We start from the raw sequence: 21,049 nt of genomic DNA on the forward strand, positions 1-21,049 counted from the left end.
CCTCACTCCATCCTGCTTATGATGCTGGCGATGACAGAGAGTCTGACATGCAGAGTAGGCATTTCAGGACGCTGAAAGGGCCATCGGGGTGCCATTTTAAGGAGCAGAGCGCAGTGCCTCACAGCTCTTGCACTGTTATTCATTGAAAGTAACTTCCTGCAGAACGTTTGATGATATAATCGAAAAGTTTGCAGCTTGTAAAGCAATAAAAAAGAGCTTGATGTAAACTGTTGATGTAAACGGTGAGTTGACGACTATATTTAATGTATCATTTCGTATTATTGTCAATAGTCTATGTTTCTATAGAATAAAAAAAATACAATTATTAGCAAACAGTAATTGATTCTGGTAAATTTTGACACTTAATTAGAGACTTTTAGCTGAATATGAGCGAAAAAATGGTTGATGGGGCGTGGGAAGGGGGGGGGGGTGGCCACTTCTGCATTAGCCTAGGGCAGATGGCACCCCTAATCAGATCCTGCCTAAGCCTCCCCCTAGTGCCTAACCATAACCTTCCCTCCCGTAGCCTAACCTAAACCTAACCATCCCCACTAGTGGCTAACCTCACTTCCTGTAGCTTAACCCTAACTTTCCCCCTGGTGTCTAACCTAGACCTTCCACTCCCATAGTCTAACCCTCTTGTCCTTGCAGAATGTCGGCATTCAGATGTCGACAATTTCAATGGCGATATTGTGAATATGTTTACATTCTGCATATACTGACATGTACAATGTCAAAATCATACTATTGACATTTTGGAATCGACAATATGAATGTCATTATTGTAAAAGTCTACATTATGACTGCATCCCGAGATCCATTACCTAAGACATTGCATTTAGGATTATCAGCCCAATTAATTATCCATTCTGAGAGACTGGCTGCACACCATGCTATGACCAAATAGTCCTACTAAATCATTACAGGACCACTAATTCCACATTTACCTTTACGTCTGGGGGGGTTAGGTTTAGTCTGTGGGGAGGGGAGGGTTAGGTTTAGGCACTCCCCCACAGAGGTTAGGGTTAGACTGTGGGGAGGGAGGGTTAGGTTTAGGCACTCCCCACAGAGGTTTAGGTTTAGGCTGTGGGGAGGGGGGGTTAGGTTTAGGCACTCCCCACAGAGGTTTAGGTTTAGGCTGTGGGGAGGGGGGGGTTAGGTTTAGGCACTCCCCACAGAGGTTTAGGGTTAGGCTGTGGGGAGGGGAGGGTTAGGTTTAGGCACTCCCCACAGAGGTTTAGGGTTAGGCTGTGGGGAGGGGAGGGTTAGGTTTAGGCACTCCCCACAGAGGTTTAGGCTGTGGGGAGGGAGGGTTAGGTTTAGGCACTCCCCACAGAGGTTTGGGGTTAGACTGTGGGGAGGGGAGGGTTAGGTTTAGGCACTCCCCACAGAGGTTTAGGTTTAGGCTGTGGGGAGGGAGGGTTAGGTTTAGGCACTCCCCACAGAGGTTTAGGGTTAGGCTGTGGGGAGGGGAGGGTTAGGTTTAGGCACTCCCCACAGAGGTTTAGGGCTAGACTGTGGGGAGGGAGGGTTAGGTTTAGGCACTCCCCACAGAGGTTTAGGGTTAGGCTGTGGGGTGGGAGGGTTACGTTTAGGCTATTGGTATTCTAATCATCAGGATGCCACGGTCATCCCGACCGCTGGCATATTATACCCAACACCATTAATCCATGTCTTTTTATGTAATATTGTGCTTTTTAATTAAGGAAATGCCATGTCCAAGCACTGCCTTTTTATATATATATTTAAGAATGTGTAAATGAGCAAAAATGCATCTAATGCCTGGCATGCACGCCACAATTATATGGCTGATATCAGCGGATTGGCCAGATAATTGCAAGGTATATGTGTCTGACCAATTGGAAAATACCTATGTAAGGTATGAATCTGAATGGATAGATTGTTATAATGTATTAACAACTACTCATTACTGATATTATGAGCATGCAACATGAGAGCTGTTTGTAAAGAGCATGGATTACATGTATAAATGTAGAGCATAATGTAAGTCAATATATTTAATGTGATTTTCAAACTGTTTCTCTTTGCAGTGAAGGGGACTGGTGGGAGGCAAGATCACTGCGCTCTGGGGCCACAGGATATGTTCCTAGTAACTATGTGGCTCCTGTGAATTCTATCCAAGCAGAAGAGTGAGTACAATAATGTATACACCAAGAAGACACTTAGGGGGTTATTCAGAGTTGAACGCAGATCGCTACATACTCTGTACATCTACATACTCTGTACATCTCTGTACATGCAAGGCAGCCCAGCATGTGTGAGGCTGCCCCCCGATGCGTCCGCAATTAGATTGCAGAGGCATCGGATCTAAGGTTGACCAAGCTGCGCTGTCAGACGGTCAACGCCCTTTTTTTTATTATTAGATTGCGGAGGCATTGGATCTAAGGTTGACCAAGCTGCGTTGTCAGATGGTCCACGCCCTTTTTTTAATTATTAGAGCGGAGGCATCGGATCTAAGGTTGACCAAGCTGCGCTGTCAGACGGTCAATGCCCTTTTTTTATTATTAGATTGCGGAGGCATTGGATCTAAGGTTGACCAAGCTGCGCTGTCAGTCGGTCAACGCCTTTTTTTTATTATTATATTGCGGAGGCATTGGATCTAAGGTTGACCAAGCTGCGCTGTCAGACGGTCAACGCCCTTTTTTTATTATTATATTGCGGAGGCATTGGATCTAAGGTTGACCAAGCTGCGCTGTCAGACGGTCAACGCCCTTTTTTTTATTATTAGATTGCGGAGGCATCGGATCTAAGGTTGACCAAGCTGCGCTGTCAGGCAGCCACCCTTTTTATTTATTTTTACATCACGCAGCTGCCCCGAAAACGGTCCCGGCATGCCCCCGTTTTTCCGATGCTGCTCCCCAAACACCATAACTCCGCCCCTACAACACTTGCGCCTGTCAATCACATTACGGTTGCAGGGATGTGGCCACACTGTGTAAGGTTGTGCATGAGTACAATGGCCGGTGCACGCGCGCAGACCACCTGGATGCGTTCGCTGCGAGCGTCTGCGCGTCTGCATCCAGGTCTAAATTGGGCCCTTAATACCTGAAATGGTAAAAAAAATTAAATATATGCAAGTAAATAATAAGATTTGCAAATATGGCATACTTGTCCACCGGAATGGCCGGGAGGCTCCCGAAAATCGTGTGGCACTGCCGGCCACCTGGAAAGGTTAGCAAGTGTACCGCATCTGCCGCCAGCCCCCGCACCACACCCCCTTAGCCGTCCCCAACGGAGCACAAGCGGGTGGTCCGAATGGGACCCGATGATGCGATTTGTGCTGAATTGCGTCATTGTTGCTCAGCCCATCGTTAACCAGTGCCTGTTTTCTCGACAGTGTACAGTGGGGGGCGGGGATACAATGATGGTTTCATGGTACGATGCCCATGGACACGCCCCTTTACCATCAAACACACTCCCTGTTCGCCGACCAGGCTGCCGCCTCCCGGTAGAGGTGGTAGCAATGTCGGCAAGTATGAAATATGGATTAAATAGCATAGTGTGTTGTAAGTGACAGCAACCAGTCAGATCATTGATTTGTTAATTGCTTCGAAGTCCAGTAAATTAAAGAAATGTGATTGGCTGCTATGAATAAAAATTCAGGGCAAGTTTGCAATTGAGGGCTTGCACCATTATTAAGACCACAAGTTTCAGACTCTAGCTGGTGCATCATGTGCATCATTTGTGATTTGTTTGTTCTGTCTCTGAAAACGAGAAGCTACGTAGTGATTTCCATAAACTTCACTAAAAGAGTGACAGAATGTGATGTGTTGCCAGTGCTCTGACAATACAACCTTTTCTCACATGCACCAGTTTTTGTATCTTGTTTCTAATAAATTCCCCTAACATGTCTGTATGGACTCTAACTGACGTGTATTATTTTCATTATTTAGGTGGTATTTTGGTAAACTTGGCAGGAAGGATGCTGACAGACAGCTCATGGGCGAAGGGAATATGCCAGGAAGCTTCCTAATCAGAGAAAGTGAAACTACAAAGGGTGAGAGCCAGACTGTGTATAGTGGTAAATGATAGCTCACAGCACACATACATACAGTACTTATGGGCTTTGTTTTCCAGCGACAAATTCTCTCCCAAATTTACTACACCAGGGTTTATGAATCACTGGTACATGCAGAGGGGTGTGGCCTATTTTGTCCAGATTTTCCAATGAAAAGAGTTGGCAAGTATGACACCGATGCACTGGTTCAGTTATGAACCACTGGAACCGAGAAAAAGGGCAGCAAAAGCTGTTAGTGACGGGATGCATTTAGCATCCTGGCTGTCGGGATGTCGGCGGTCATGTGATCATTCTGTTTATTAAATATACCCCTATGCGCCTACTGCACTGTTCATTTGAGGGGTGCTACATGTCTCTATAGTATTGGATCATGGCCCTGAAACAGGGGGGCACAGATCAATATTTTGCATACTTCCAGCTTCAGCATAGTTAATGCGTAGGATTCCTCTCTGTATAATGTATGTAGTAGGCCAGTGGTTCCCAAACTTTTCTCAATCACGGCACCCTACAGTATCAGAGTGTTTTTCACAGCACCCCAGGGCCAAAAATGTCTTATTCAGAAAAAATATGAAAGTCAATTTTGTTTATATGTCATCCTAAGGATCAGTAATGTGGTGAGGGACAAGACTAATTTCTGTTTGTCCACATATTTTATGATTGGCAGACGCCAGCACTGGTTTTGCCTATAACATTGACCAAAAATAATTTGAATTGGTTCTGGACCACCAACCCAGGGCACCCCTGCAAGTGTCCTGAGACACCCCAGGGTGCCACAGCACACAGTTTGAGAACCACTGCAATAGGCTATAATGGACTAAATCCATCCAAAAATGGTGTTAACTGATGAAGCTAATTTCCAAAAAGCTAAACTTTTCAGTTTGGTAAGCTTCCATGCAGAACCCATAGAAAGCCATACAGACTGCATATGCAATTAGCGATAATAGAACTGAGTCAATATCGCCAAAATCTGCAATAGTTAAATACAGGGTGTCAAGAAGGATGGGGGGGCACAATCCATAGAGGTGTGTGTTGAGGGTAGGGGTTGCAGTACTGATTACCTGTGCTTGCCCAGCGAGGGCCAGTTCAAGCTTCAATGCAAAGAGGTCATTGTTGTCATGTGTGAGTAAAACTTCAGGGCATTTAATCCTGGAGGGGTGCCAAACAATTGGGAATGAATCCTAAATCTCTCCCACCAACACTCTCTCAGGCATGTTAATATTCAATATCCTGATTTAGTATAGTTAATATAAAATTTTGAAACTTTGCCACATTGAAACTCAGAGTACAGAAAAGGGAACAGGATTTAGAAACCATAGCCAAATGTTGTCAGCATACAATGCAAGCTAGTGCTGTCACTTTACTCCAATAGTAGGGGTCATTCCGACCTGTCCGCATGCTGCTTTTTTTCGCAGCCGTGTGAACGGGAACGAACTGCGCATGCGTGTGGCCGCCAATGCACAGGCGCGGCACTGCCCGGCGACGGCCGTCGCCCGGCAGTGACGGCAGCTATGATGGAAGCTTTCGCAGCGGTGAACGCTAGAAGATTGACAGCAGGAAGGCGTAACTGGGAGGCAACTGACCGTTTACTGGGAGTGGTGAGGCAAACGCAGGCATGTCGCTGCGTTTGCAGGGCGGGCGTCTGACGTCAATTCCGGGACCTGATAGGCAGAAGCGATCGCAGTGACTGAGTATGTTCAAAGCTACTCAGAAATTGCACAAACAGTTTGTGCACAGCTCCCCTGCAAAAGCCTTCATACTCTTGCTAAGCTAAAGTATACTTTAGGCGGTGACTATCTGATAGCACGGCTGCAAAAAACTGCTACCGTGCGATGAACTCGGAATGACCCCCCGTGTCCTCTCACTTTTACTCCAATACTGTCAGGATTACCACCAATAACGAAGAGCAGAGTAGATGGTGCCATTAGAAAACATAAAAGGGTATGAAAGAGTTCCATAAAATTTTATTTCATCAGAGAGGTATGATGTAGATAACACAGGGGCCTAAACATAGGCATTCTAAAGTTTTAAACATTAATGTTGAATCTAATTGAATGGTTTTCCAACACCTGTAGACAAAAGTATTGTCTATATTTGGCAGGTAGTGGCTCTGTGCAAGGGCGCCACAATGTTTTTAAGTTGGGGGCCAAGATATCATTTCATTTTGGCGCCCCTATATTGCTGAATGTCACCCCCTCAGGGGCAGCTGGAGTTACCCGCCACACCACCTATCTGAAATATCTTTTGCTATCCATCTATATACTGTATCTATCTATCTATCTATCTATCTATCTATCTATCTATCTATCTGGGGAGGGGGTGGTCTTCAGTATGCCGACTGTCGGGATCCCGGCGCACAGTTTACCGGTGCCGGAATCCCGACAGCCGGCATACCGACACATTTTCTCCCTCGTGGGGGTCCACGACCCCCCTGGAGGGAGAATAAATAGCGTAGCGCGCCACCGTGCCCGCAGCGTGGTGAGCGCAGCAAGCCCGCAAGGGGCTCATTTGCGCTCACCACGCTGTCGGTATGCCGGCGGTCGGGCTCCCGGCGCCGGTATGCTGGTCGCCGGGAGCCTGGCCACCAGCATACCATACTACACCCTGGGGAGGAAGGAGGAATGCAGTGAGGGGGAGGAGAACGGACGAAAGGGGAGCTGAAGGGGAGGAGGAACATATGAACTGGAAGGTGAAAAGGGCGCAGGGCTGGTTCCAAAGGAGGGGTCAGTCCACAGTAACTAGCAAAACACTGTAGGTACTGGAGCTGGGTGCAAGGCGGAGGAGGTCACTGGATGTGGGCGGGGAAAGACTGTAAGGAGGATGGATGTGGAGCAGCTGTAAATGGGATTATCTCCATCCTGACACTGCCAGTGTTAAGCCTAGGTGGCGGCTGCACTGCAACCCGTAAACCAGTACATTGACTGGCACCTATCAAATATTTTTATGGGGATGAGCCGCTCCCTTGCCCGTTCTGTTCTACCACCTATGGCTCTGTGAGTGAGATTAATAACTTTAGCAGTGTCGCCCCTGGCCGCACAAAACTCACAAAAACCTGGTGAATTATTTAATGGATACACTGTTGGAGACAATTGGCAGTCCTTTTCTCCAGGAGTTTAACGTCTACATTCAACATGGCGACTGGGCGAAAACAAGCATAGTGGCCGGGTCTATGCCCTCTGAATTTAGGAATGGCAATAATGAGTGGAAATAAATAATATTCTTTGAATGCTTTGCAGTATATCATGGCAAAGTCATTTAGGCTAGGATGTTTACATAAAGGGAAGGAAGCAATTGCTCAATCTCGCTCTGATGGGAGGAATTGGCAATCGAGGAATGACCCTACTCCTCCTGTGTGATTGGTCAGTGTTAGTGCTGGTACTTCTTAGGTTATATAATAATGGGCATGGAATATTTTGCCTACGTCTACCATTAAATGGTTAGAGATTTTGGGGGTCATTCCGAGTTGTTCGCTCGCTAGCAGATTTTAGCAGCATTGCACACGCTAGGCCGCCGCCCTCTGGGAGTGTATCTTACTTAGCAGAATAGCGAATGAAAGATTAGCAGAATTGTGAATAAATAATTCTTAGCAGTTTCTGAGTAGCTCCAGACCTACTCACAGATTGCGATCAGCTCAGGCCGTTTCGTTCCTGGTTTGACGTCACAAACACGCCCAGCGTTCGGCCAGCCACTCCCCCGTTTCTCCAGACACTCCCGCGTTTTTTCCTGGCACGCCTGCGTTTTTCCGCACACTCCCAGAAAACGGGCAGTTTCCGCCCAGAAACACCCACTTCCTGTCAATCACACTCCGATCACTTCAACGATGAAAATTATTTGTTCGGACTTGAGTAAATCTACTAAGTTTTGTGCTAAAATACTTACCGCATGCGCACTGCGTACCATGCGCATGCGCATTTTTGCCTTAATTGCTCCGTTGCGAAAATCGGCAACGAGCGAACAACTCAGAATGACCCCCATTGTACCATCTTTACCCGTTGAATAAACATCGCTGTCTCATGTTTTTGTATGCACAAGCAATTTTCTAAGTGTGTAGAATGTATCTATTTTTTATATAAAATAAAAGTACCATTGAGCTTCGGGTGACTAGCCAGTGCTCAGTGAGCAAACAGAGTTAAACAACTAGACATTAGCCCAGTATCTTCACAAGTGCAAATATGCACTCATCTGAAAGCAGTGCTGTAACAGGGCCAGTGGTGGAACTTGAGAGTGGTGTACCCAAGTGCAAAAATATAATTTGGGCCCCCCTCTTCCACCCCAACCCAAGTTTACAATATGCCACACGGCAGAGGGTGCCAGGGAGAGGCAGAGGATGACAGCATAAGGCAGGGAGTGGCAGAGGGCGATGGGGAGGCATTGGGTGACAGCAGTGCTGTAACTATGTGTGTGCCAGGTGTGCCTGGTACACAGCGCAGTTGCCCTGAGGGCGCAACGGCCCCCATTCCCTAAAGTCAGCGGCTAGTAATGAGTCATTACAAGCCACCTGTGCTGGAGGAGGAGAGGAGCAGCGGAGAAGGAAGAGGAAGGAGGGAGCTGTAGCAGCGCTATGTAATTGCCGGCGCCGCCGCTGCAGCTGTCCCTCTCCTTCCACATAGGCTGGCCGCTGCTGCTGTGAATGCTGGGATGTGCTTCCTTCATCCCAGCATTCACAGCGGCGGCGGCCAGCCAATGCGGAAGGAGAGGGACAGCTGCAGCAGCACCGCCGGCAATTACATAGCACTGCTGCGGCTCCTGAGTCCCCCTCCCTCCTCCTCCTTCTCTCCTGCCCCTGGAGCTGCCAGCACCAAGGAGCCTGACTGCTTGAGCCAGCGGAGAGACGGTAAGTATAACCTATTCTATCTATCTATCTATCTATCTATCTCTGTCTACCTAATGTGTAAAAGGGGACGCTGTTTGCCGTAATGTGTAAAAAGGGGGACGGTGTCTGCCGTAATCTGTAAAAAGGGGACGCTGTCTGCCGTAATGTGTAAAAAGGGGACGCAGTCTGCCGTAATGTGTAAAAAGAGGACACAGTCTGTCATAATCTGTAAAAAGGGGACGCAGTCTGCCGTAATGTGTAAAAAGGGGACACTGTCTGCCGTAATGTGTAAAAAGGGGAATCTGTCCACTGTACTGGGTAAAAAGGGTACGCTGTCGGCCGTAATGTGTAAAAAGGGGAATCTGTCCACTGTAATGGGTAAAAAGGTGTTCTACCTGGTGTAGTGGCGCTACTGTGTGGTGTAATTTGAATAATGGAGACTACTATAATATGTAATATGAATTGGTATTATTTTGTGGCCACACCCCTGTCCCATGAAGCCACGCCCCTATATATTTTTGCACGCACTACCTCTATTTTACATAAATGGGGGGCGCCGATGCCCTATCTTGCACACAGCGCTAAAATGTCTACTTACGGCACTGGGTAACAGGGAAGGTAGGGGCAGGTTCCTCAGGCAGTGGTGCTCCTCCCGCTCTCTGCACTGTGCTATTCATCTGTCATTGCTCATATGGTCTGTGGGGGTCTTTTATTTGTGGTGGGGGGGGGCAGGGGATAACTCATTGCTGGTCTGAGCAGCAATGGGGCCCCGATGCAATGCTCCTGCTGCATAAATTCAATGGTAGTTCCGCCTCTGAACAGGGCTGAACTGAGCCCTGTGCTGGTCATGCCTCCTGATCGATGATGTCATGACATCACGCTGAGGGGACTGGGCCACCAGCGCACAAATTTAGCTGCACAGACTGCAGGGTGCCTGTCTGGAGCATCTAAAGGACGCACTGGCCAACACTACAGCAGCAATACTGGCTGTAGTGCCATTCTAGGCACGCTGCAAGTCAGATGCAGGGACTGTGCTCTGTACGACGGCATTGCTTGGACACCCCTAGTTACAGCCCTGTCTTCAAGTAATTCATGTGTAGCAGTGGTTCCTAAAGCTTTCTTGCATCACGGAACCCTAGTGTATCAACATTTTTTTCACAGCACCCCTAGGCACTAGCACTGGTTTTGCCTATCACTTTGAGTTTGACCATAAATAACTTCAATTGGTCCTGGACAATCAACATGGCACCCCTGCAAGTGCCCTACGGCACCCAGTTTGGGAACCACTGATCTATAATGTGATTACAGAGCCACAACCAAATGCACAACCATCCAGAAGTGCAGCCTTTATAGAGAAAGAAGTTGCCTAGCGAGTAAGCAAACATACTGCTGTTTTTCTATTAAATTCTTTAACTATTTTACAATCTTATATATGGAAATAAATGATAAAACCTTTCTTATGTTACTATGATTATTTTCCATCTGTTTTTCTATGTAACACACATTTTGTTATCTCTTCCATCCCTACTCTTAGGTGCTTTCTCCCTATCTATCCGTGACTGGGATCATACAAAAGGTGATCATGTCAAACATTACAAGGTCCGAAAGATTGACAATGGAGGTTTTTACATCACAACACGGGCGCAGTTCGACACTGTGCAAGAGCTGGTACAACATTATAAAGGTATGTGTAATTAAGTTTTCTAAACACAATTCATTCATAAAAATAAAGAAATGTTTATATAGTGGTAGCAAAATAAGAGCAATACACAACTATGGTATCATGGGAGCAGGGGCGTAGGGAGGGCGGTTCCGGTGGAGCGCACGCTCCAGGCGCCGGAAACTTCAGAGGGCGCCTTGCAGCGGCGTCGACAGCACAAGAAGGTCTGGCGCTACCCGCTTGGAGAGGTCTGCAAAGCAGGGAGGTGCTGGGCTTGAGAGGGGCGCCGCTCTCCCTCCCTGCTCTGCAACCTGCTGATGCTCAGCGCCTGTCACACTGTAAAGGGCTGTGGCGCCGGGCCGCAGCACGAACAACAGAGGTGGCTCTTAATCTCCTCCCTGTAGAGATGGCTACTGACTCACTGTCTCAATACAGTGACTCGAATCATCAGGAAGTGTGAATGATTCGAGTCACTCACTGTTTAATGAGTCGAGACAGCTGCAGCAGCAGCCTCTCTCAGCCAGAGGGAGGAGACTCAGTGTGTCCTTCAGTCAGTGTGTTCTGCTGTGTGTCTTTAGCTGTGATTGGCCAGAGGCTATACCAGGTGACACCCAGTGGGAGGGGGGAGGGAGCAGTCACGACTCACCAGTCAGTGAGTGCTGTGCTGCTGTGCCTGAGTCATGTCATGAATCATGATTCATCCTGAGTCTGCCAGTGAGTTGAGACAGTTGTACACTGTGTAGACTCAGTGACTCAGTGGATGGATCTGATTCATGCAGCATAAGCCTGCAGGAGGTGGAGCCCCTGTGGTACAGTGCTCTCAGCTCAGTGTTCCTGCTCAATGTGATTGTGGGTGGCAAACTCCCTGGAGGCTAGATAGTGGATAATATAATAAATCCAAGCCCACCTAAAATCATCCAATTAGCAAAGTATGCAAAGTAAAAAAAAATGTTTTTATTTGGTTTAGTTACAATACAGACTGAATGATGTGTTTCATGGCTTTTAAGCTTTCTCTCAACCAGAAGTAATGTGCATATTCTATAACTAGTGTGCAATTAGTGGTTATTAATAATATATCAACATAACACTGAATCTATGTTAATATATTATTAACAATCAGTGCATAAGCAGCTGCCTCCCCCAGATACACTGCACACAATCACTGCAGCTGAATAACTCCCTCCATGAGTCCAGCACTGATCTGCCAGCACTGGCAACTCACTGATTCATGTGCAGTCCCTGCAATACATTAAAATACAAATGAGTCATGACTCATGTGCCGAGACACTGACTCGAGACACTTCACTGAACTGAGTCATGTGTCTCAACTCAGTTCAGTGAATCACTTTGCCCATGACTACCTCCCTGTGTCAGGGCCCTCCCCCATCCTACTTACTCCTCCCGCTGTACTAGTCATGTAAGAACTAAGAAGACAGGCAGCAGCAGTATCGCCCACCTCTCTTCCCTCCCCTCTGTGACTTCAAACACAGCACCGCCCCCTCTCTCCCCTCCCTGTCCGTCAGAGCAGCCCTGAGACGAAGAGCAGCACTGCCAGCCAGCCACACGAGGATCGGAGGCTCAGGTTAGTCAGTGCTGCTGCAGATAAACAAGTGGGGGTGGGGGGAGAAACTGTCCTATTAGTGTGTGCTGGGGGAGGGGGGTCCTATTAATGTGTGCTGGGGGAGGGGGGTCCTATTAGTGTGTGCTGGATAGTGGGTGCTGGGGGGAGGGGGGTCCAATTAGTGTGTTCTGGGGGGAGGGGGGTCCTATTAGTGTGTTCTGGGGGGAGGTGGGTCCAATTAATATGTGCTGTGGGGAGGGGGGGTCCTATTAATATGTGCTGGGGGGGAGAGGTGTCCTATTCATGTGTGCTGAGCGGAGGAGTGTCCTATTAGTGTGTGCGGGGGAGGGGTTAAAAATTTTGTGTGAGGAGAGGAGGATGCCGGGGAGCGGCGATGTAGTGTGTGGGGAGTGTAGTCCAGGGTAGAAGCTGCAGTGTAGTATACGTGGAAGAGGGGCGGGGGTAGTATGTACATGTCCTGTGTCTGGACGTCCCTGGAAGATCTCTCTGTGACACTGGAGGAGAAAAAGAGAACCGGAGGAGATGCAGCGTTGCGTAAGGTGAGTAATTAAAGACTAATTAAGCTGATTGGAAAATTCCAATTGCTTAATTAGTCATTAGGGGGGATGCCACAGCAGTATAGAGCAATTCTGACCAATCTTCCTAAAGATATGGATTTTAGGAAAATCTGGTCGTGATCTGGGGCTAGGAGGAATTTTTTTTTTTTTAAACGCACCCAATTGAATAGCAAAATTGTTTTGTGTATATAGGGGGCGGGGAAAGGGGGGCGTGAGCTTGCTTCGGGAGCCATGGCTCCACGCTACACCTCTGCATGGGAGAGTGCTGGGCAAAGTACAGTTCCCAATTATTTGTTGATGAAATATTCATATGCAGTCTAGCATATCTGATGTACATAGTCATAGTCAGCAGGCAGTGTGCTAAGGGATGTTTTGGAAGAGATGTAAGAAGAGGTGGTAAGTGCCAAATGCACCATAACCAGCACTATTTCACACAACCAACTTTGCCACATATAAAAGCAGATAACATAGAGAAAAATCTTCATATGTATTAAGAAAGGAATAGCACACCTTTGTGACTGATGTGCTGTGAGCCTGGAAGGGATCGCTGGAGGGGGAAGTTTCCTCTCCCCGACTCCAGTGGCGCGAAGTCGGAAGAGCTATAGCGCACAATACAGGGGTACTGGTACTGTATAAATAAATAAATGCTTATAATAACCTTTTCTCTTTTTTGCTTTGGCATATTTTAGACTTGTAGATTAGGGCATACTTGCCTACTCTCCCAGAAAGGTGCAGCAGACTACTGAATTTACTGGCATTCCTCTGCACCCCAGAAGAGTAGGCTGACCTCCCGCATCCTGGAAGGGTGTGGATCAGAGCCGGCCCTAAGCATAGGCAAATTAGGCAAATGCCTAGGGCATTTGGTATGCTTAGGGGCACAAGCAGCTTGTGCTGATTAAAATGATATGTGGCATGCCTATATTCTGTGTAGCATTTCATATGCAGATACAGCCACAGTCGCACACAGAATATAGACATGCTGCATATCATTTTAATCATCAGAAGCTGCTTGTGCACCCTAGCCACATAGTAATGTAAATAAGATGCATTTTCATCAAGAATAGGCACCCAACTTTAGCAAAGCTGCCAGCTGACTCATTCCAGGCATCTCCTTCTGCATGGCGCATTGAGGCAAGATGTATGAGGACACATCTGTATCCAAGCAGAGGCAGAGGTCACAGTGTTAGCGCCATGTGAATGCTGTGTGCGGGTTGGTTGGTTGTGCAACAGTGTTTGGCATATCTGCAAGGGGCATTATGTATATAAGGGCATTAATAAAGGTTGACATAATGTTTAAGGCGCATTGTGTTTATAAGGACATTAATAAAGTGTGTCATACAGTATGTGTAAGGGGCATTACTGTGTGGTATTATGCATATAAATGTATTACTAATGTGTTGAATTATGTGTATAAGGTGCTCTACTGTGTGGTGTAATGTATAGAAAGGGCACTACTGTGTGGTCTAATGTGAATAAACAGCAATAGGGTGTGGTGTAATGTGAATAAGGAGCAATTCAGTGTAATGTGAATAAGGGGCAGTACTGTAAAGAGTAACGTATATAAGGTAAAGTGGTACTACTCTGTGATGTAACGTGAATTAGGGACACTATAGCTTGATATAATGTGAATAACATTTCACTACTGTCTGGCGTAATTTTAATTGGGGGTGCTATTGTGTGGCCATGCCCCTTGCAGCAAAAACACACCCTTTTTTGGGTTGTGCGCCAAATGTGCGCACTGGGGGTAGGAACACCAAAATAAGGACTGCTTTGAGTGAGGGGTGGTGGTGCTGGGAAAGGGGTGCAGGGTCAAATGTGGAACTAACGGTGGTGCTAGGGGGCACCAGTCAAAATCTTGCCTAGGGCATCATATTGGTTAGGGCTGGCTCCGGTGTGGATCATTAGATCGACAGTGTCTAGGTCGACCACTATAGGTCGACAGTCACTAGGTCGACAGGGTTGGAAGGTCAACAGGGTTTCGAGGTCGACATTTGCTAGGTCGACAGGGCAAAAGGTCGACATGAGGGGTTTTTTTTTGTGTCGTTTTCTTCGTAGAGTGAACGGGAACCCCAATTAGTGCACCGTGTCCCCTCGCATGGCTCGCTTCACTCGCCATGCTTCGGACACAGATGACCGTTCTAATCGTAGTCCACGTGGATCGTTAAGTATGAAAAAGTTTTAAAAAAGTGAAACCTCATGTCGACCTTTTGATCTGTCGACCTAGCACATGTCGACCTAGAAACCCTGTTGACCTTCCAACCCTGTCGACCTAGTGACTGTCAACCTATAGTGGTCGACCTAAACATTGTCGAGCTAGACAGTGTCGATCTTCAGACCAGATCCCTCCTGGAAGTGTGTACAGTTGGGACCGTATAATGCCATGAACCACGGTAAAATGGGGTGGGAGTTGGCCAATATAACGTATTTCTATGAAAATCATGTAATACCCCCCCACCCCCCGAGTGACCCATGTTTTGCAGCATTACACCATGGGGAGGTGTGGCCTAGTTATGTATGCCAATTGGCCCCACCCACATCTCTAGTCAACTGCATCTTTCCTCTGGGTTTCTACCGGAGAAAAGAGTTTGAATGTAGGCAAGTATAGAGCAGGGCATACTTGCTGACATTCTGACTGCTCCCTCCGGGAAGGAGTAGCCAGGTTGGCACAGCAGGAGGAATGACGCGGCATGACGGGGCATGGTGGGTGTAAATGACGCAGTATAAGGAGTGGAAATGGGGTCATGACCACGTCATATTGGCCCCGCCCCTGCTACACAATGCTGAGATGCCACAATAACGTGATTCAGCGCACTCGTCGAACCCCCCTGGACGGCCCACTTTGGATAGCGGCATGAGGGGGTTAATGGGAGATGTAGGGTGGATGCAGGCAGGTGGTTTCTAGCCGGGAGACTTGCCCACTAGACTGGGAGGCCAGCAGTGCCACTCAATTTTCAGGAGATTCCTTGCCATTCCAGAAGAGTAGGTAAGTTTGGATCAGGGTAGTAAGTAAAGGTGGCCACACACTAGACGACTCGCAGACAATGCAATGTCGTCAACTATTTCCCTTGAACTCCCTGACAGCTTCCCGGCACTCCTAAACAAATAATATTGTGCATACACACTGTGCCATCTAACAGATACTGTGAGTGGCCACATCCAGGAGTATGCTGTCGCTAATGAGATTGCCAGATCTTACTGCATGTAGGGAAGATCTGAGGACCGAGGCGTCGCTGACATCTTTTGTACCTGGTGCGGCAGGAGACGTGACTTCGTGGGGCGACCTGCGGGAGAGGCGTAGCTTCACGGGAGAGGGCGTGGCTAAGCGCCCCTCATTTTTGTTATTCCGGGGGTCTGGGAGCTGTGGCCTGCCCCCGGAGACTGGCGTGTCTGCAGTGACATCTCCTACATGGTGATAGGAGCCGGATTGCTGCTCGTAATGTTACAATGCAGCACCAGACTCCTTTCACTGAGCAGGAGCCGGCACTTTGGTGTCACCCCTCGGCGGATGACACCCAAGTGCAGGCCGCACCCCCCGCACCCACCCTGTGACACCAATGACTGAGGATATGACATAATGACCCGTGGGACCGTGCATTGGCATCGTTACCATTCATAGACACTGCATGATTTGTCTTTCCATTGCGTCGGAAGCGGACCAATTATGCAAAATATCGTCTAGTGTGTGGCCAGCTTTAGTCATACTTGTTAACTTTCCCAATATGTCTGATAGAGTCCACTGTTTGGAAGGGGTTTTCCCTGGCCTCTCGACACAGTCGACCAGTCTCCCACTTCTCGACTGAAATGGGTGGTTGGGAGGGGAGGCATTCGATATGCTGGCTGTCGGGATCGGCATACCAAAGCCGAGATCCCGACAGCTGCCATACCGACAACTATTCTCACCACTGGAAGGGGAATAAGTACGCACGCCACTGTGCCCGCAAGGGGCTCTTTTGCGCTCGCCCCACTGCCAGCATGCCGGTGCTCAGAATCCTGGTGCCGGCATGCTGGGCGCTGGGATTCCAAGAGTCGGTATAACATAGTAGACCTGGTTGAGAGGTTGCATAGCAACGTTTCCCTGCTGTAAAATACTGCAAATCACAGTTCTTAACAACAGCTATCAGAGTCATGATGACTTGTAGTCCCAATCTCATCAGTCAAATGCTGTACGCTGTGGTTTTTAACAGCAGGAGTGGAGCCATGATGACAAGAATACGGCGATATGCCCCTTCACACATTCTGTAGGGTTGCCCCCTCTGTTTTTTTTTTTTGGGGGGGGGGTTATGTTGGCAAGTATGATGTATGTATGTAAGCAGTTTTGGTATTGAACAGAAAATACACTGTAAACATTAGTATTAAAAAATAAACCATTCCGTACTCAAATATTATAATAATAATAGTAAGAAGAAGAAGAAGAAGAAGATAGTGACATTGCCTAAGTGTTAACCTCTTCATCTTTAGTTGCAGTTATTTATATACGTCTCTACCAGCTTTGCAGATTGCAATATTGGCTATATACTCTCACAATGGCCCTCATTCCGAGTTGTTCGCTTGCAAGGCGATTTTAGCAGAGTTACACACGCTAAGCCGCCGCCTACTGGGAGTGAATCTTAGCTTCTTAAAATTGCGAACGATGTATTCGCAATATTGCGATTACAAACTACTTAGCAGTTTCTGAGTAGCTTCAACCTTACTCGGCATCTGCGATCAGTTCAGTGCTTGTCGTTCCTGGTTTGACGTCACAAACACACCCAGCGTTCGCCCAGACACTCCCCCGTTTCTCCAGCCACTCCCGCGTTTTTTCCGGAAACGGTAGCGTTTTTATCCACACGCCCATAAAACGCTGTGTTTCCGCCCAGTAACACCCATTTCCTGTCAATCACACTACGATCGCCGGAGCGAAGAAAAAGCAGTGAGTAAAAATACTATCTTCATAGCAAAATTACTTGGCGCAGTCGCAGTGCGAACATTGCGCATGCGTACTAAGCAGAAAAACGCTGCGATGCGAAGAAAAATACAGAGCGAACGACTCGGAATGAGGGCCAATATATTGAACACAAAAAAGATGGGTTGATGGTGCCATCATGTGGCAGTACTTTGCATTGCAGCATCAATGAATTACCATTTATTTTGCATTGAATAACAAAGGCAGTGGAACTGATTTGTTATTATACAGAGCTTTTTCTTGCTTTGCCCTATACAGATGCCTGGCTTATATATGTTCAAATCTGTCGATTGGTCCGGTAAAGTGGTAAGTTAACCCTTACCTCCAGACTAGTATAGCTCAGCAGCCGTAAAAGAAATTCATACTGTAGTGGATATATGGGCCATTTCATCAATAGGCCTCTTTCTTCTGTTTCTTTAGTTACACAGTATATATAATTCATAGATATAACTGAAGAAAGAGGACTACTGGTAAAATTACCTATCTATCTATATAGGTTAACCATTTGTTCACAGTAGTATGGGTCATTGGGTCGACACAACTTAGGTCAACAGTCATTAGGTCGACCACTATTGGTCGACATGCACTCGGCCCACTTTGGATAGCGGCATGAGGGGGTTAATGGGAGATGCAGGGTGGATGCAGGCAGGTGGTTTCTGGCCGGGAGGCTTGCCCACTAGACTGGGAGGCCAGCAGTGCCACTCAATTTTCAGGAGATTCCTTGCCATTCCAGAAGAGTAGGTAAGTTTGGATCAGGGTAGTAAGTAAAGGTGGCCACACACTAGACGACTCGCAGACAATGCAATGTCGTCAACTATTTCCCTTGAACTCCCTGACAGCTTCCCGGCACTCCTAAACAAATAATATTGTGCATACACACTGTGCCATCTAACAGATACTGTGAGTGGCCACATCCAGGAGTATGCTGTCGCTAATGAGATTGCCAGATCTTACTGCATGTAGGGAAGATCTGAGGACCGAGGCGTCGCTGACATCTTTTGTACCTGGTGCGGCAGGAGACGTGACTTCATGGGGCGACCTGCGGGAGGGGCGTAGCTTCACGGGAGAGGGCGTGGCTAAGCACCCCGCATTTTTGTTATTCCGGGGGTCCGGGAGCTGTGGCCTGCCCCCGGAGACTGGCGTGTCTGCAGTGACATCTCCTACATGGTGATAGGAGCCGGGTTGCTGCTCGTAATGTTACAATGCAGCACCAGACTCCTTTCACTTTGCAGGAGCCGACACTTTGGTGTCACCCCTCGGCGGATGACACCCAAGTGCAGGCCGCACCCCCCGCACCCACCCTGTGACACCAATGTCTGAGGATACGACATAATGACCCGTGGGACCGTGCATTGGCATCGTTACCATTCATAGACACTGCATGATTTGTCTTTCCATTGCGTCGGAAGCGGACCAATTATGCAAAATATCGTCTAGTGTGTGGCCAGCTTTAGTCATACTTGTTAACTTTCCCAATATGTCTGATAGAGTCCACTGTTTGGAAGGGGCTTTCCCTGGCCTCTCGACACAGTCGACCAGTCTCCCACTTCTCGACTGAAATGGGTGGTTGGGAGGGGAGGCATTCGATATGCTGGCTGTCGGGATCGGCATACCAAAGCCGAGATCCCGACAGCTGCCATACCGACAACTATTCTCACCACTGGAAGGGGAATAAGTCATACTTGCCTACCCTCCCGGAATGTCCGGGAGGCTCCCGAAAAACGGATGACCCTCCCGGCCCCCCGGAAGAGCAGGCAAGTCTCCCGATATCCGCGTGTCACCCCCTGCCCGCCGCCCACTTAACGAGTAAAGTGGGCGGTCCGGGCAGGCGATGACGCGATTCTTGTTGAATCGCGTCATCGTAACCACGCCCCCTGCTGTATAATGCCGGTAATCGCGGCATTACACAGCGGGGGCATGGCTTAAATGATGCGGTCCAGAAGCCACGCCCCGTTCCGCCTCTTGCCCACCTCCGTTCCGCCTCTGGCCCGCCCCCCTGTCACGTCACCTCACTGCCCGCCCCCCCTGCTGAGCCGACAGCCTGCTCTCTCCCGGAGAGAGCAGCCCAGAAGTCGGCAACTATGGATTAAGTACGCACGCCACTGTGCCCGCAAGGGGCTCTTTTGCGCTCGCCCCACTGCCAGCATGCCGGTGCTCAGAATCCTGGCGCCGGCATGCTGGGCGCTGGGATTCCAAGAGTCGGTATAACATAGTAGACCTGGTTGAGAGGTTGCATAGCAACGTTTCCCTGCTGTAAAATACTGCAAATCACAGTTCTTAACAACAGCTATCAGAGTCATGATGACTTGTAGTCCCAATCTCATCAGTCAAATGCTGTACGCTGTGGTTTTTAACAGCAGGAGTGGAGCCATGATGACAAGAATACGGCGATATGCCCCTTCACACATTCTGTAGGGTTGCCCCCTCTGTTTTTTTTTTTTGGGGGGGGGGTTATGTTGGCAAGTATGATGTATGTATGTAAGCAGTTTTGGTATTGAACAGAAAATACACTGTAAACATTAGTATTAAAAAATAAACCATTCCGTACTCAAATATTATAATAATAATAGTAAGAAGAAGAAGAAGAAGAAGATAGTGACATTGCCTAAGTGTTAACCTCTTCATCTTTAGTTGCAGTTATTTATATACGTCTCTACCAGCTTTGCAGATTGCAATATTGGCTATATACTCTCACAATGGCCCTCATTCCGAGTTGTTCGCTTGCAAGGCGATTTTAGCAGAGTTACACACGCTAAGCCGCCGCCTACTGGGAGTGAATCTTAGCTTCTTAAAATTGCGAACGATGTATTCGCAATATTGCGATTACAAACTACTTAGCAGTTTCTGAGTAGCTTCAACCTTACTCGGCATCTGCGATCAGTTCAGTGCTTGTCGTTCCTGGTTTGACGTCACAAACACACCCAGCGTTCGCCCAGACACTCCCCCGTTTCTCCAGCCACTCCCGCGTTTTTTCCGGAAACGGTAGCGTTTTTATCCACACGCCCATAAAACGCTGTGTTTCCGCCCAGTAACACCCATTTCCTGTCAATCACACTACGATCGCCGGAGCGAAGAAAAAGCAGTGAGTAAAAATACTATCTTCATAGCAAAATTACTTGGCGCAGTCGCAGTGCGAACATTGCGCATGCGTACTAAGCAGAAAAACGCTGCGATGCGAAGAAAAATACAGAGCGAACGACTCGGAATGAGGGCCAATATATTGAACACAAAAAAGATGGGTTGATGGTGCCATCATGTGGCAGTACTTTGCATTGCAGCATCAATGAATTACCATTTATTTTGCATTGAATAACAAAGGCAGTGGAACTGATTTGTTATTATACAGAGCTTTTTCTTGCTTTGCCCTATACAGATGCCTGGCTTATATATGTTCAAATCTGTCGATTGGTCCGGTAAAGTGGTAAGTTAACCCTTACCTCCAGACTAGTATAGCTCAGC

The 21,049-nt window shown here is 47.8% G+C and overlaps 1 protein-coding gene across 2 annotated transcripts in view; it reads left to right on the top strand.

Moving 5' to 3' along the window:
• The window catches only part of FGR (FGR proto-oncogene, Src family tyrosine kinase), a 370,485-nt gene that overhangs the window by 203,726 nt on the left and 145,710 nt on the right, over positions 1 to 21,049 (top strand). For both annotated transcript variants that reach the window (XM_063954690.1, XM_063954688.1), the window contains 3 exons: positions 2,052 to 2,150; positions 3,915 to 4,018; positions 10,384 to 10,533. In XM_063954690.1, the coding sequence (XP_063810760.1) occupies positions 2,052 to 2,150; positions 3,915 to 4,018; positions 10,384 to 10,533 (353 nt within the window). The remainder of the gene's footprint in view (positions 1 to 2,051; positions 2,151 to 3,914; positions 4,019 to 10,383; positions 10,534 to 21,049) is intronic.

The sequence above is a fragment of the Pseudophryne corroboree genome, chromosome 2, assembly GCF_028390025.1.
Source record: "Pseudophryne corroboree isolate aPseCor3 chromosome 2, aPseCor3.hap2, whole genome shotgun sequence".
In the NCBI taxonomy this organism is placed as follows: domain Eukaryota; kingdom Metazoa; phylum Chordata; class Amphibia; order Anura; family Myobatrachidae; genus Pseudophryne; species Pseudophryne corroboree.